Source organism: Uranotaenia lowii, chromosome 2 (assembly GCF_029784155.1).
Source record: "Uranotaenia lowii strain MFRU-FL chromosome 2, ASM2978415v1, whole genome shotgun sequence".
Lineage (NCBI taxonomy): Eukaryota > Metazoa > Arthropoda > Insecta > Diptera > Culicidae > Uranotaenia > Uranotaenia lowii.
Window position 1 is genome coordinate 173641593 of NC_073692.1, and position 15621 is coordinate 173657213.

Consider the following 15621-nt stretch of genomic DNA (forward strand, 5'->3'; position numbering starts at 1 on the left):
ACTAAAATGAGAAGTGTGAAACAGCCAACATTATATCACAAATATTACCAGCGGAAAATAGAGCTATAGATGTTAAAGTTTAAATTGCCAAATAAATTGTGCATCACAAGACTCTGGCACTATAAAACATCCTATTTGACCTTACCGCTTACGGTATCATGTAAAGCCTGGTCCACCCTAGGCAACTTGAAATTGCGATTTTAGTTGCTAAGAATTTTTTAATTTTTCATTAAGGATTAGATGTGATGCATGTCTCAAGTCTCCCGACAAATATGGAGACCTCAGCAATCAAGATGTTCGTATCAAAATATTTATAAACATATCTTGTGTGGATTAGGCTTAACTTTCAGCAATCAACTGAATCCACTCTGATTCTTTGTCTACTAATTACTGATTCATCAAGTTCTGGCATTCGCGACTTTATATCAACGTTGCAGTTGGCAGTCAATTATTGAAAACTTACCCTGTACAACTGTGTTTAATATTTACTCTTGGGCTCGAGCTCGAACATCGGCTGAGGAGGCAACTGACTTGCCCACTGAGCTATATCGCAAGCCAACGATCTAGATCAAGTTCAGTTTCCGGGTCTGAATCGTCATCTAGAACCCAGGATTAATGATTAGGGTTCAGGATCAGGATGTTGGTCAGGTATAGGATCAGGATTCAGGATAAACATCAGGACCTAGGATTAGTTTCCAGGAATCAGTATTCAAATAAGAATTTAGGATTGGAGATCTAGTTTAGGCTGAGGATCCGAAATCAAGATCATGATAAGGATTCAATTTCAACCTAAGTATAAGAAAATTACCTGATTTTGGGTTAGATTCAATATTCAGAGTTAGAATCTAAAGCAAGTTGCTAGAAATTGCACTGCACGTTTCCGGACTGATAAAATTCGGTTTGTTTAGCTTAAAATTTAGCCAAATCCGGGCAATTGAACTCAAAATTTTCAATCCGATATCCGAGTAATATCCGTACAAATTCGGTTAAAACCCGGGAACCATTCAACATAAATCAAGGAGAAACACACTTGAAATGGTTTTTTACATCGAAAAACAGCACCAGACTTTAAATCGTATTTTATGCCTTCAAAAAACCGTAAATGATAAAATGATTAAATTTTTTAAAAATAACTCGTTTTAGGACGTACAAATAAATAATTACAGTAACTCAATTTAAGTTTTTTCTATGATTTTTTAAATTAAATGAACAATCCTGGCTTTTTAACGAAATTCAGGCAACGGGACCGGGCCGGACCGTTCCGAATCTTTGTATCATATAAGTATACGAACAAATCCGGTTAAAATCTGGCTAGCCAGATCTAGCTAGTATAGATTCTGAATCAATCTAAAGCACGTTTTGGATCAGTATTCGAGACCAGGATAAAAAAATCATAGTAAAAATCAAAAAGAAGATTCGGGCTCAAGATCAAGATCATAATATCGACTTTAAAGATCAGGCATTGGATCAAGATTACGAATAAAACTCCATGTTTATGATCTTGATTGGAATTTGCAATCAGAATATTTAAAAACAAAGCTCAGTAGCAAAATTAAACTAGCAGTATCAAAAAACAGCATTTGGGTCCGAATCATATTGAAAATCCAGAATGAGGATCTGATATTAGGATCTAGAACAGAAACTAGGACGAGGATCGGGAGCAAGTTCTAGTATCTAAGATGAAAGTCTTAAAAATCCGGAATTCGGATCCAGAGCCTTGACCAAGATCCGGTTTCAGGGACAGGTTCAAGTTTAACAATCAGGATTGATACCTAGAATGATTTTTCCCCAGAATGACAAATATCGGGAATCAAATCCTAGAATGAACCATTCCCCAGAATTTTTTTTCCCAGAATGGACCATTTCCCAGAAATTTTTCCCTAGAATGCCACAAAATCTAGATTTTTATTTCAAATTCCAGTTTGGAATAATATATTCAATTTTCTGGGAAATGGTTATTCAGACGACAAATTTTCTGGAAAATGGTTAATTTTGGTGAAAAAAAAATTCTGGGAAAAGGTTCATTCTGGTGAAAAATTTTCAGGCAAATGGTTCATTCTGGTGAAACATTTTCTGACAAATGTGTTATTCTTGGAAAAAAAAATCTGGGAAAGTGGTTTTCTGGTGATTGGCAGTCTGAGAATTTTTCATTCTGGGCAAACGTTTTCGGAAAAATGGAGTATACCCAAGCAACCAAAAGTCCCATAAAACAGGTACAAAAACGCTTACTCAGCCCCATCATTGATATGAAGAACGTGTTATGCAGCTCAAAATTTAAGTTCATTTCACTTGCACTTTCAATTTCCAAAATAAGTCTTAATGACCTTCTATTCAGCTTCCAGCGGCCTCTTCATTCAGCTTCCAAAATGGGCAAAAAATCTCTCTCTATCTCAACTGAACCCTTGGCTTCGGTTCATATCACCTTCTCTTGATTATTTACTGTGTTTTGTACTGGTGCCGCAATAATGCCACGCGCCGGATTCCAAACTCGACAAATTGCTCAATTGCTTCAATTTCCTACATTTCCTACATATATCGCATCAGAATGGTCACTCAATTACTAAATTACTGATTGAAAAAAACTTGCCCGGCTTGGGGATCGAACCCCGACCTTCGTGGTGAGAATCGAACACGCTACCTCAAGACCACGCCTAGATGTTGTTCTAACTGAAACTAAAATTCGAAGTGGAGATTGGATTTTGCAAGCACATCAATGCACTTTTTGTGACTTACCAAATCCCGTTTCGAGCACTTTTGTGCCCTTTATGTGACTTACCAAATCCCGTTTTGAGCACTTTTGTGCCCTTTATGTGACTTAAGTCCCGTATAACGTACGTATAGATCTTTTTTGCAACTTTCAAGTTCGTTAATGAGTACATATGGTTCACTCATGGGAATTGGGCAAAACAAGTCACATACAACGTACATATTAATCACTTCTTCAACTTTCGAGTTCATTTATAAGAACATAAAGTTCACTAAAGGGAATTGGGCAGATGATTCTCTTTGTCAGCCAATATGTAACTTTCTATGCCTTCGTTCAAGTAAATATGTGACTTTTGGTTGCTTGGTTAATCCCAGGATTAGGCTCAGGATTGGAGTCTGCAATAAGGTTCCTAATAAGAGATCAAAATCGAAGACAAAATCTTGATCTTGGTCCAGATGAGGCTCAGGAGTAGGATCTGGGTCGATATAAAAACCAATTATCAATATTGTCTATTTAAATGAAATTTTTAGAAACGTCACTGGTGAACTGGCTGCAAAATATGGACTTCCGACAATCTGGTTCTGAAAACATCTTAAGAATTCACAGAAAACTGCTGCAAAAGTTATCAAAACAACTTTAAAATTTGCATCTTACATATAGAATATGTTGTCCAGACTACAAATATTCTGAATGGAAAAAAAGTTGCGTCTAGTTTATGTCAGTTATTAATTTATTTATTTTTTTTGTAATAAAACTTTTTGTTTACATTTTGTTTCATACAACGCAAAGAAAGCTCAAGCGATATTTGAAGATATTTTTGATTTGTGTGAACTTTTTTTGTGCAATTCGAACAAAAAATCAAACAAAATGTCTTGTCATCACGAAAATATGAAGTCTGTTAGATCATTTATTAATTCTTTTACATAAGTGAAGAAAATATTACATTACATGCTTTAAACAAAAAGGAACGACGATGAAAATTATTATGAGCCCGAAGAATCAATCTTCAATCGGAAGCACTTTTCGAATGAATCCAATGACTAACATCAGAGAAATTACAGGGTGTTCAATAAGTTCGAATACACTTTTGATCTTCTTGTTGTGGTAAGTGCGTAGCACATACATCCAATATTTTTTTAGAGTGATTTTGTAATACTATCAGACCAACTATCGGTGGTGCCGAAAAGTCCATTTTCCTAAAGTTTTCATTTATGTGGTGCCTTCTAACACCACAAGTATTAGTGCAGGAAAATTTAACTGATTTTTTAAACAAAATGAATGGCTCACAATTCATCAACTGTAACCTTTTTGGCTTAATTCTCGTAATCATTGATGTTGTGAACAATAAACGAGTACAGAATTACTATACTAGTCTCATTCAAAACCTTATTTCTTCGTTTTTGGTACTGAATGTCGAAAAAACAGTTGCGTGTCAACTGAATTTCATCTAAAAGCTTGTCAAAATGATGGTGGATAGAGTTATTCAACATCATATAAAGAAGATAAACATCAAAAATATGCTAGTGTAACTTTGTAAAAAGTTTAAAGGGTATTTTTTGTGCTATTGAATCCTTTTGCATGTAGTGTCAATTTTTACATGGGTATTTTTTGTGCTATTGAATCCATTTGCATGTAGTGTAAATTTTTACAGACTGTTTCACGCAGAAAAAATGTGTTTTTTGCATATTTAATCTTAAAACAAAAGATTCCCAGCCCCCTCAATCTTACTTTTTTGCATTTATTCTTCGAATCATACAGGTTGTCAGGAATAAACAAATGCTAGAAATAATTTTGTCTTCATCCAAAATAATTTTCGTTAGTATAGGAAACTAAATTTGATAACAGAAGAGCGTGCCGCATTCGATAGACTTCAGAATTGTCTGAGGCTCGTTATAATGGTTTAAGGTAAAAAATTTCCACAATAATTGGTGTGCTTGAGCAGTTTTACATTGGCTATCAATTCGATAAAAAATTTATAAATTCTGACGAATAAATTCAAAATTATCGTGGTTTTAATGTGTATTCGAACTTATTGCACACCCTGTAATATTTTCAAATGCCATTCTATATCAAACTGCCAAATTTTCATAACTATTTTAGCTTTTTAGTGAGGTTAAGCGCAATGGCCTACCTGTATTTTCCATGCTGGTACCATGACACCATTCAAGGAAATGATGGCTAGCAGCTCACTAATGCTAAAACCACCAGCAGAAAGGCTCCTAGGCATGCCGGGGCCAAGATACGATCTCATGATCTCTGGCTTAGAAAACTTGAACGCTATTCTATTGGCCACGGATGGCGGCTTTTTGTCGGAAGTTCTAAGTCCGACTTCCGAAGTAAAATCTGGTGCTGGATTATGATAAAACTTAGGATCGAGAAAAGAATCGATTCCGCATTAGTATAAGAATCAAAGTCAGATTCACCTAATTAAAATAAAATTGAAATTTGATTTGTTTAGAGGAGCGCTTATAAAACTATGAAGGAAATTTTTAATCAAAGGGAAAAAATCCAAGCACTCGTCTAATATTATTAAATTTTCAGTAATGCTACAATATATAGATTTATTGCTCGCCCTTCAAAAGTTTTCATACACCTATTGGTTTTTATTGAAAGATAAGGTATTTTTATTGAATTTATGACATGAAATATTTTCTGACAGGATAGTGTTTTCAGGCATATCGTCGCAAGTAGAGAAATTTTTCAAGAACCATAAAATCTATTCAACTTTTTAAAATACAATGGAATATTCTCGCTAAACTCCACTTCGTCGTCCTGACTTCGAAAACGCTTTAGGAAAGCAAAATAAGTTCAAAAAATGTTTTTTTTTTTGTTGCCAAGTAGGGTTTTTTTCAAAAAGCTTAAATCAAACTACTGACACTAAAATTTTGAATTGTACATACTACATTTTGAATTACTAATTATTTTAGAGTAAAAGAACCTGGCTGTACTAAAAAAGGAGACTATAAACAATCCGATATTCAATCTGAAATACGAAATGTATTTAGGCTCCTAAATGGCCAACGTATAAGCATATTTTAGGGTGAATATTTTCAAAGGAACTTAAAATTTTGTTCCTGTTTTTATAACAGTTGCCGCCAGCCTCCAGCCTCCAGCATATCCTCGAAAGATGTACGCTTAGAATTAAGAAAAGGGAATCTCTTCGAGGAAACATCAAGTTTCATTGAGATCCTGTATGTGTTTGTATTCGTTTTAAAAAAAAAAAAAAAACAGTATTTAAAAAAACTCCTTGGAACTTATGGAACTTACATATGGTCGGGATTCGACCAGACTGAACTGAACGCCATAAACTTGATTTCAAGAAAAGTTCGCAGCCCTACCAATTGATGCCATTTCATAAGATATCTCATTCGGTCATTTTACCATCACATTTGGACGTCTTCGGCCGTCGAGGTTATACTTTTCGATTTATAATTAAACACGACAACTGAATTTTACTAGCCAGCCGAGTCATACAAATTTTGCACTTTTAAAATGCGGAATACGTTTGATTGTAACTTACCGGTTGAGTTTTGAACGACAGTATGCAAAAATAAAACATCTTTTATATCGTAAACTGTTAAAAATCCTAACATTCCCTTAAGGGGGGGGTAGGGTCTAACGGGTATAAAAAAACACCATTTTCACGATTTTTTTCTAGAGCTATCGTTCAAACAAATGTATTAAAATTGTTTGCATAATACAAAGCATTGTTAAAAGAACATTTAGTAATTTTTTCGTAGAAAAATATTGAAAAATGAGCTGGTGACGGAGCACTTTCGAGGATGCCTTTTAGAAAACAGGATTTGCGGTGGACACTGTATCTCAGCACAGAATCATCTGAAGTCAAAAAATCAGAGCAAAATATTTTTAATAGATGTTTTTCTGGACCCCAACGTTTTTATTTAACTTAAAAAAAATTTTATGAAATTTTTGTGGCTGATTGAAGTAAAAACTACGATTTTTCACGAAAAAATCCGCCATTTTTCACCTATAAAATCTTCCCAAAGTAAAAAAAACAAAAAAGAAAAACGTTGGGGTCTGGTATTTTATATGTAGAAAATATGTTCCAAATTTGAAAAGAATCGGATAAGACGTTTTCAAATGGCGATGTTCACGGACTTTAAAAATGTGCTTTCGAGAAAAACGCGTTTGAAGTTTCTGCTCTTGCTTTCTTGCAGTATTAGATAGGAGAAGATAAAGGCCTATAACTTCTACAGTTTTGCTTCAATTGACTTGAAAATTTGACACAACATTCTTGAAATGTTTTACAATAAGAAAATAAAAAAATAAAAAAATCGATTTTTTTAAAGTGTTAGACCCTACCCCCCCCTTAAGTAAATTGGAAAACTAAATTCAAGGAATTCGGTTCAGTCTGGATGAACGAGATTTTAACAATTGTAACAATCCGCAACATGAAGTTATTAGGCACGTGAAAGTTTTTTTATCATTTAATTTATCATATATTAGTTCTTGACAAGCCGATGAACTGTTTAGAATTAAAAAACAAAACAACACACATAAGATTCGCACTTAATCAGAACATATTTTTCATCATTGCCTCTCAGGTGGCTCTCAGTTCACTTTGGCGCAACGCTTTTTGCCATTGCCACATTGTTTTTTTTTTTAATAAAATCATAAAAAATAGAAAAAATGTTCTGAGTATCATAGGATAGGGAGCTGCTATAGATAACTCTTTTTTTTAATTGACGTTCAGTTCTGTCTGGTCTGGCCGACCATATATTCTGGAGAAGTAATATCCCTAACACAGTCAATCAGCGATAATTCACAATACTTTTTACACAGTTAATAGGGTGCACAATCGGAATTCCCAGGGCACTCTGGAAAAGTAAAATCAAAGATCACTAGAAATAAAGTATTGTTTCTAAACATATTCCTAAAATATTTTTTGTCATAATATCGATACATCTTTGTTTATGCGCATCGCTTTTTCGCATGTCGAAACTATTTCTTCTGCTTGCTACTAAGCCAAGTTCATGCATCGTCGTCCTCCTTGCAGAAGCTCGACAATCTCAACCTCATATTGCATTCATTGTAAACGATTCGCCCTCTTGTCACCTCACAATACATCAAACTGTCTCCGATCCTGTCCATTTCAATCAAGTGTGTGTGTGAGAGAGAGAAAAAAGACTGAACTCCATCTGGCGATCGTTTTGTCCTTACAGGTGGTCTCAACGGCACCAATAACACCGGTGGTCAATCCGGTAACGGACCAGGTGGTGGTGTTAGTGGTGGAGGAGGAGTTGGTGGTGGTAGTCTAATGAGTAGTGGTGGTAGTGGAGGGCTGCATTCGTCAGAAATGGTTCGACAAGAGCTGAGGGCCGTGGTCAGTGGCAGAGCCCAGAATGCGGCCAGTGGCGGTGTTGGCGGATCGGGTGGCCTGCGAACACCGCAGAGTCCGATCGGTATGTCACCCGGTACTGCTGGTGGTGTTGCAAATGGTGGTTCTGGAGGAATGCTCATGGGCCCGGGAAGCAACGCCTCGCTTCTAAGCCCGGGAATGGGCGGTGGCGGCGGTGGAGGCCCACAGGGTATCACAGGGAATCTAGTTAGTAGTGGAATCGGTGGTGGCGGAAGTGGTCCGGGAGGTGGTGGTGGTGCTGGAGGAAATCCAAGGGACGTCATGCAGCCATCACATCAGCTAGCAGGTACGTCATCGTTACTCAACACCCCACCAGACATGGATTCGTCAATGCTATTCAATTTTCACCTCGCGCCGAAAGGTTAGTGTCCGTTTGTTCTCGGCCCCGCAATATCTCACTGACCTTATGTCTCTAATCTAATATCGCTTTAACCCACCACTTACTGCTTATGGGGTAAATCTAACCGTGTACTCACTTTTACTAATCCTCTCTATTACGGCACTACCCTAACCATTTTCAATAACCAAAACCTACCCCACATTCTTGTAACAATCTTAACACGGTGTCTCTATTTCTACTCCTCTCTATTTCTCTTTACTCTCCACCACCTCTGGATCAACTTTCTCCCTATAATTGGCAAATATCAACTCAAATAATGACGAAATCAAACAATTCGACAATCTGCAACAGAAATTGGCGCCACTACCTTAGATAGTAAATTACCTTCCGTAGCTTCCTCTACTTGTTCATCTTCTTCTGCCGCTGCCGCTACTACTAGTACTAGTACTGCTGCTGCTGCTTCTAGTAGTAGCAATTGGTCATCGGGAGCGGGAATCGACGATAATGTCAACCCTCTCAAAAGGGTAAGAGTGCGAGGTTCTTCTTCTCTAGGGCAGAGCAATATCATTGGCCTAGCCGTGTATCTACCTGTTTGATTTTTTTTTAAACCAACCTATCACAGTTATAGTTGTAGATTCAATTCACTCTTGTATTAGTAGACAAATTCACGAAAATTTTCCATTTTCATCAACAAAGGAATCACCTGTGATTGTACACTTCATGTTAGTTTGTAGCAGTTTTCGTTTTTGTCTTAGCATCTTAGAGCTACATACATTAAAATGAACTATTTTGGTATAAGTTAAAACATGCACATTTTTTTCCCTTGGTCAAGATGGATGAAGGTGACGTACCCTGCAATATAAAAGAAAGAAAAATACATTATTTCAATCAAGAATGCAGGGTTTTGTATGAAATTCCCTAACTTTGTGAAAATGTTTAAAACTTCTAAACACTGCCCAGTATTCAATCGAGTCGAATAAACTAATCAACTAGTAATGTAATATGGAACCTTGGAATCATCATAAAACAAAAAGTACAAGAATTTTCCCAAAATCGTCTCCAACGACCTCAGCAATATCGTCCCAGACATATATCAGGGTCATTTTTTGAGCATCCACGTTAGCCTGAGAGTTTTTCCTTTAAGATGGACCACCGAGCGTTCCATTGGGTAAATGTCTGTGAATTTGGCGACTCATAATTCTTAACCCAAAAGACCAAAAACTAATTTAAACAGATAGGCATGGTCGATACTGTGAATACTTTGGAACCAAAGTGCTCCATCTGCTCCAATACGTTAGAAAGGACCACTATCTTTGTTGTTAGCAGTATTGACCATGAACTTATGCTCAACAAACACCAAGGGGGCCTATACCGTGAAACCTATAACAGAAAATCAGAAAGTGATAGAAATCATTTGTTTTGCTGTACATTTTTAGGCAATTGGTTATAGCAATTAATTCTTAGTTTTGAAAGCCTTTTAAAATAGTACGGGAGCTTTATTGTCACTCTGTATGAGACCAAGTTGTTACTTTCTATGGCAATCTGCGCTATCTCTGCGCAAAGTTCTGTGATCAAATGTGCACTATCAGAAATGGACTCTTTTCAAGATCATAATATCAAGCACCATGAAAAATATATAACCTTTAAATCATCGTCTTGTTCAAGAAATAGTTAGGTCTACATTACAGATGTAATGTTGAAAAGAAAAATGTCTCATCATGAAATCTCTGTACTACGATCAGGAAGCTACGGAGAAACTCCATACAAATTCATGACGAAAATTATTTACAATGTTTTTTACATATTTAATCATATTTTGTCATGTCAATGGTACAATAATACCTAAATATAATTTTTACAGCATTATGAACGTATGAATAGTATTTAAAAGTGATTTTAGCTATCTTCTGGATAAAAAATAAAATTTGCAAAAAAATCTTTTTACAGTTTTGGCTCCATCTGCAAAACTACAGGACCGAGTTTCATCAATAGTACCAGTTTGGAACCGTCTTAATACTTACTCTGTTGTTATCAAGTTAGTAAATTTTTAGTGTTATTGGAAAATTTATGATAAATACCAGATTGTCCATAAAGCTCTTTGAAACTGGATTTGCATTCATTTGTCAGTTTAAAGTTCATACTAAGCTACGGGGTGGACTTCTAAACCATTTTTACCTATTTTCTGTCGTTCCACTATTCGAAGGATGTCCTGAAGTGATAAAATGCCAATAAAGTAAATTTCACATGTAACAAAACTAAGATCCATTAAAAATACTGTGCAACTGTGAAGCATACACTCAGGGGGATTTCAAAGCGGTCAATGAGAGGAAAAAAAATGAAAAAGTGGCAAATCAAATCTAATATTTTTGAATTGAATTCGTATTGGTACATCTTTGTACATGTAAAATGATCACATTTTCAAAGTTGATGGGAAGTATTAGAGAAACATGATAGTCGATAGTCGATAGTCGAAGACTTTGTCTATCTCGGCTCACTGGTGACCGCAGACAATGACACCAGCCGTGAGATCCGGAGGCGAATTATCAGCGGAAGTCGTGCCTACTATGGACTCCACAAGCAACTGCGGTCGAGAAGACTTAGCCCTCGCACGAAGTGTAACCTGTATATGACGCTTATTACACCGGTTGTTCTCTACGGGCACGAGACATGGATATTGCTCGAGGAGGACCTGCGTACACTCGGAGTATTCGAGCGACGAGTGTTAAGAACCATCTTTGGCGGCGTACAGGAGAACGGAATGTGGAGGCGAAGGATGAACCACGAGCTCGCGCGACTCTACGGCGAACCCAGTATCCAGAAGGTGGTGAAGGCTGGCCGGATACGCTGGGCGGGACATGTTGCGAGAATGCCGGATGACTGTCCTGCAAAACAGGTGTTCGCCACGAATCCGGTAGGAACAAGACGAGCAGGGGCGCAACGAGCGAGGTGGTTAGACCAAGTGGAGCGTGATCTGGCGAACGTGGGATGCCCGAGAAATTGGAGAACGGTTGCCATGGACCGAGTGAATTTTAGGAATTATGTTCGTCAAGTTATGTCGTAAGACGGAATACTATGTAAATAAATAAATAATAGAGAAACATGAAATATCAAAGAAAAAAAGAACTTTTCTCGAAAGAATTTTTCGAAACAGGCTCACCGGCAAGACGGGGTTCAGGTCATTGTATTTACGTTCACTTCTTAACAGTTCATACAAAGCCATTGGGTTCCGGGTATGGTGTACGCGTTGCATTGGAGATTTGTCGAACTTAAAAAAATCTAAAGAATGCACGTGAACACTTAGACAGAAACTGCGGTGAATCCGTGCACCCATGGTGGATAATCAATATACATACATACATACCTAGAAGAGCTGCTTTTAGATGTTGTTCAAAATCTTTTGAGTAGAGTTGGGCCTAATGTACGATTGTACGGCAAAAATAAAGTAAAATACCAAATGATCACAATTAGTTTAAGATTTTTTGCCCGAAAGTTTGAAAAGAATTGGTCAACTAGATTATTTCTTACAGCGTTACAGCGTCTTTATAACTTATTTTGGAGTGGGTGACGAACGTGTTAAAGTGTTTAAAATTGCATGAACTCAATCAGATACACTTAGATAATGTTTTTAGGCCATAAACTAAATAAGATTGCCGAATTGCCCGGTGTTATTCGGGTTGGGGTTTGTAGGGATATTTTAAACAAAATTTCAATAAATTCGGTCCTGCCCGGTTGCCCGGATTTTATTGATAAATGTCCTGATTTTGCCCACATTCATTCACTTTTTTGCCAAGTCAACTAAAAAGAAAACAAATGGTGGTGTAATTTTTTATGCGTCCAAAACGAGTTTTATAAAAATACTAGCTGACCCGGCAAACTTCGTTAAGCCCTTGAATTTCGCAAAAATAATGAACACGTAAATAAGCAGAAAATAGGAAAATAATTGTTCACGCTCATGAAACTGGATTGTTACCTTCAAACGGAGTAAATCGACACAGTTTTTTGACTATTTTCGTAATACTTCTGTCATATTATGGTAGTGCCTACCTCCAGGGGCAAAAATTTTCGAAGAATATTGACTTCCAACAAAACTGGAAAGCGAATATCTTCTGGGATAAAGTTAAAAATCTATTTTCTTCTGTTTTCCATTTTTTTTTCATTTACAGAGGATCCTTGACACCGATATGTTCAATTTCTATTAACCCCAAGAAGTGCCAAAAAGTGTTTTGTTGAAATGTGTCGTCATTTTAAGCAGTTTTGATCAACTGTCTTTCCTTTTTCGCCAAAACCATGTTTGAAATTTTCTTTATCGTATAGGTACTAAATTTGTAGAAATGGCACAACACTTTTCATGGAGTGAAATTTCGCGATTTTTTTTATGCTGCAAATATATAAAAATCAACAAATTTTCATATACCATTCAGTTTTTCGTTATCTATCATGCATTTGATATGTTCTCTGTATTAGATAATCTCCTCTTAGTTTTTAAAATCATCTTCTTTATATCGACTTTAACTTTATCATATTTATCGAGAAATGGATGCTTAAGCACTGAACAAAGAAAATTAGAACATTCAATATATGTGTATGTACATGGAATTTTTATTCACAGCAATTCAAATCAATCGGTTTTGAAATCTTTTTTTACTTTGAGATCTTGAATTCAAAATCAGAAATGAAATTCAAAAAAGTCTTTGTCAATCTAATTCAGTTTTCATTATCTCTGTTTTGGATCTTGAATCATATTTTTGTCGAAACTAAAATTTTTATTTTCCAAGCTTCTTGTATTTGAAGATGTTATTAAACCAATTATCTGTTCTTGATTTCTGATACTGAGTGTTGGATCAAATTATGAATTTTATTTTTACAAAGTCAACCCTATTTATGTCCTTAATTTTGTTTAGTTTTTTAGCACCTTAGTATGAAAAGAAGAAGTGGATAGTATCTAACATTTCCTCGGTTTTCTGATGAAATTCACATAGTATTACAAAGTTAATATCATTCTATTCTCGAACTAACTTATTACATTCTTGACGTTTACAAAAACCAAGTAAGTCAATTTATGGTCGTCTTATTCTATTAATTAAAAATTAGACGTTATCTTGATGTTATACCATAAACATGAACAGAAGATTCTGTAATGGAATGTTTCATTGTTATCTGTTCAGTTGTTTGGATATGTCAAAACTTCTACAGTCATACGTAGAATATTATTTTTCTTGAATAATATGACAGTTTTTCATTTAACCGGAAAATAAACAAAACAAACAACGGAGTAAATAAAAGAGATCAGAATTTTACCCGCGCGTATCCTGGTCAGGCAAATTTATTCTATCTAAAAACCTAACAATATCCGGGCAATACCAAGCAAATTTGGGCTAAATTCAGAAACTACTCAAAAAAAAAATTGAAACGAAAAGCACTTTAATATTTTTTTTTCTTCGAAACACATCAGAAATTTTGAATCGTATTTTAAGCATCCAGAAACCGTGCATGATTATTATGTTAAAAGTTGCTCAAAAATTTCGTTTTAGTACGCAAATTAAACATTTTCATATGTGATGAAAGAAATTAGAGAAACATGAACTATCAAAGAATGAAAGAATATAAGCCGTAAATATCATGAAAATTTCGAAAAAGATACAACGGCTCACCGACAGGACTTGAACCTGCAATCTCCGCTTCGGTACAACGGCGCGTTAGCCAATTCCACCACGGTGAACGTGATGGAACCGGCGAACGCGAGCAATCGAGCTCTGCCGATCAACTGCTGGACCCTCTATCGAAACACCATGTATATCCCGCATGTGATCTTTCCTTCTATTGATCTCTCTTGTTTCTCTAACCCCACCCATCGACTCGGGATTTTAGCCGAGCGAGCACATGGTCGATTGCTTCGGGTTTGCCGCAACTTACGGTCAGATGAAGAAGCAATCAGTGCCGCTCAAGGTTCCGAGCAGACCAGTTACACAGGGAGGTGTTGCTCTGTTGAAATCAATACTGATGTTATGAAATCGCTTGGTACATCTTTGTACCTGAAAATGATCACATTTTCATATGTGATGAAAGAAATTAGAGAAACATGAACTATCAAAGAATGAAAGAATATAAGCCGTAAATATCATGAAAATTTCGAAAAAGATACAACGGCTCACCGAAGCGGAGATTGCAGGTTCAAGTCCTGTCGGTGAGCCGTTGTATCTTTTTCGAAATTTTCATGATATTTACGGCTTATATTCTTTCATTCTTTGATTCATTTTTGATTATTCATTTTTTCACCCCATACGGAAGGTGAAGAATTACATCCAAGTATCCATTTTACTGATGCCACGTGAAAAGTACACTTGCATAGAATATGGGCGCAAAAACTTCCTATAGAGAGATGGATGAACATCAGTAAGCCTTGATTGCTTTTGGCGCCTTCCTACTCTGGGTGATTCGAATGAAAAAAATGGAAATTGGGTGCCATGACTTTTATTTGATACGAATAAAAACTAAAAATTAATTTTCAATTTCCACAAAAACATTTTGGAAATTATCTCTCCGTTGTGTTCCGTTCAGCGTGAAGACGAACACAACAAAAAAAAATCGCATGCAAATCGGATGATCCAGTGAAGAGTTTTGCGTGTTCGCACATTTCTGTATGGTCTGTCTCTCTCCCTGTTTTATATATATAGATGTAATTCCAAAAGGTTTTTATTTCAAGTTATTTTTCTTGATTTTCGTTGAGTAATTCCTGGATTTTGATCAAATTTGTCCGGTTATTGCCCAGATTTTTGGTCGACAATTTTGAAACCTTATGCTCGGATTTCGCAGGTTTTTAGATGAAAAAAAGCACGGATTTGTCTCGTATACTCACACGTTAGAAAAGCATAATACAAGGCTGGTAGTTTCCAGTAAATTTCATTCAATTTTGACCAGCGACTAGTAGGGTAACGGACCTATTTTTGACCGCTTTGGGAAGTGGCTATGCTATTTTCTGAAATAAAAAAGTACATGTTACAATTTTTGACTGCTTCATTACGAAGATCGAGGCTTTTTCTATCGAAACATATCATTGTTTGTTGCAACGTAGCCAGATTTATGCCTAAAAACTCGTTTCTTCGATCATTACTCTGGTCGGTATTTTGGACCACCCTCTGGACCTATTCTGGACCATCCTTGAACTAAATAAGTCTTTTTTCTAAATTTCACTAT

At 36.1% G+C, this 15621-nt stretch overlaps 1 protein-coding gene across 10 annotated transcripts in view; it reads left to right on the plus strand.

The window, feature by feature from the left end:
* The window catches only part of LOC129749889 (neurogenic protein mastermind), a 467345-nt gene that overhangs the window by 442812 nt on the left and 8912 nt on the right, over nt 1-15621 (plus strand). For 5 of the 10 annotated variants that reach the window (XM_055745005.1, XM_055744999.1, XM_055745000.1 and 2 more), the window contains 2 exons: nt 7891-8448; nt 8779-8951. The exons of 2 other annotated variants lie outside the window; for them this stretch is intronic. In XM_055745005.1, the coding sequence (XP_055600980.1) occupies nt 7891-8448; nt 8779-8951 (731 nt within the window). The remainder of the gene's footprint in view (nt 1-7890; nt 8449-8778; nt 8952-15621) is intronic. 3 more of the 10 variants (XM_055745004.1, XM_055745006.1, XM_055745007.1) reach the window with 3 other exon arrangements.